We start from the raw sequence: 1,628 nt of genomic DNA, 5'->3' as shown, positions 1-1,628 counted from the left end.
GGTATTATCTGCCAAGGTGACTTTTCATTTGACCTGTTGGGTTTGCAGGACCCCTAGGCATCCAAGGGGAGGATTGTGAGATGCAGGTAAGGATGGAAGCCTCAGAGGTAATGTGAGAAGAGACGTAAGACAGAACCATGTGGGGCATCAGCAGGACAGGGTGTCATGGCGGAGCACACAGCTGGTGGCTGGGAACTGCTGCTGTACAGCTAGACAGCAGAGTGAGGATCAGGCGCTGCAGAGAGGCCAGGCAGGTAGGCAAGGGGGAAGTGTCTGGTGGATGTTGGGTTTAGCAACAGGAAGTCACTGGTCCAAGCGGGCAGAGCAGGGCAGGGGGTCAGGTGTGGGCCTGGGTGTGGGTCCCAGAGTGAGTGGCAGGTAAGGATGTAGCAAGAGATGACAGGAGGTTCAGCCCCCCCCCCGGCTGGAGTTCAGAGAGACACGGACAAAGGGATGTAGAAGCTTGAGCTGGTCAGTAAATTGTGGTTTTTAAGGGGTCAGAAGAGCATGGGCCCTGAGAAGAAAGGGCTGGGCATAATTCACTCACCTGGGGCTAACTGAGCATCTACTCTGCAGACACGGGTCTGAGAGCCAACCTGGCCTTGCATGGGCACAGGAGGACAGGGAAGGACAAGTGGCTACTGCATCAGTCCCTTCATACCCCCCTGACAGGGCTTGCATTGGGGGAACCCTGGTAGGACAGACATGGGCAGGTAAATGTCTCTTAATACACATTTATTTTGCCGAGGTTCCCAGGCGACGGTAGCGGAAGAGTTCGTGCCCGCACACGGGGCATGTATGCTTCACATCCATGAATCTGTCCATGTAGAAAGGGAGGAGACAGCAACCCAGGACACACCTGCAGCCTCGGGAGCAGTGGGCCATGGGCTGGGGTCCAGGCCGGGGGGCTCTGGGCTCACCCCAGGGCCAAGTCAAGGCTGCACACCCCCATCCTTGGTCCTGCCCAGCCCCCTCTGCTGGGCCTCCTCCCCACCCTGGAGGCCCTCCCCAGCCAATGGTCAGGGCCCCCACTTACCCAAACATAAAGAGGCCTGTACACAGCAGCCAGGAGAGGGCCCCTGGGACTGGGGTGGTCACTGTGAGGATGTGGTTCCCGCAGTAGGGACAAGAGCGCTGCATCGGCAAGGCAGATGCCATCTTAGGTACACTGCTGAGTCCAGCTTGGGGGGCTAAAAGGGGAAAGCTCAGACCTTGTGCCTGCTCCTCCTGCTCCCCAGTGTCTACTGCTGGGCAGCCCCTGCATGGCCTATACCCCTCTGCAGGGGTCCTAGGCTCCCCTGAGCAGCTCAGGCTGTCCTAATGAGCCCCCATGTCTTCCTGCAGCTCCTTCCCTACCAACCACCAGCCATCAGGGCCCAGGGGTTTGCCTCAGTCAAGACGCCTTGCCTTCGGTGGCCAAGAGACACAAAAAGTTGGGGAGCAGCTCTGGGTGTGAACTCAAACTTCAGTGTGTTCCCCAGGACATCCTGCCCATACATCCCTTTTAGGATTTTGTTTAACTGAGCCAGAGCTGGTTTCTAACCTGGCAGTTCAAAAGCTCTGACAGCCTTGGTAAAACAGTTGCATTAAAAACAAAAACAAAATACCCCACCACTACCAACAAAACC

At 57.0% G+C, this 1,628-nt stretch overlaps 1 protein-coding gene across 1 annotated transcript; it reads right to left on the bottom strand.

Annotated features, from left to right (window-relative positions):
• Positions 1-710: 710 nt before the first annotated feature.
• Positions 711-1,190, bottom strand: LOC128626990 (LITAF domain-containing protein-like; the record flags this gene model as incomplete). Its single annotated transcript, XM_053662672.1, has 2 exons — positions 711-859; positions 1,037-1,190. Coding segments are annotated over 2 exons (278 nt in total), but the record flags the coding sequence as incomplete, so codon positions are not given.
• Positions 1,191-1,628: the final 438 nt, after the last annotated feature.

This window comes from Artibeus jamaicensis, unplaced genomic scaffold, assembly GCF_021234435.1.
Source record: "Artibeus jamaicensis isolate MK-2021 breed Jamaican fruit bat unplaced genomic scaffold, CSHL_Jam_final contig_2673, whole genome shotgun sequence".
NCBI classification, from domain to species: domain Eukaryota; kingdom Metazoa; phylum Chordata; class Mammalia; order Chiroptera; family Phyllostomidae; genus Artibeus; species Artibeus jamaicensis.
Note: the sequence above shows the minus strand (reverse complement) of the source record. Positions and strands in the feature narration are given on the sequence as shown.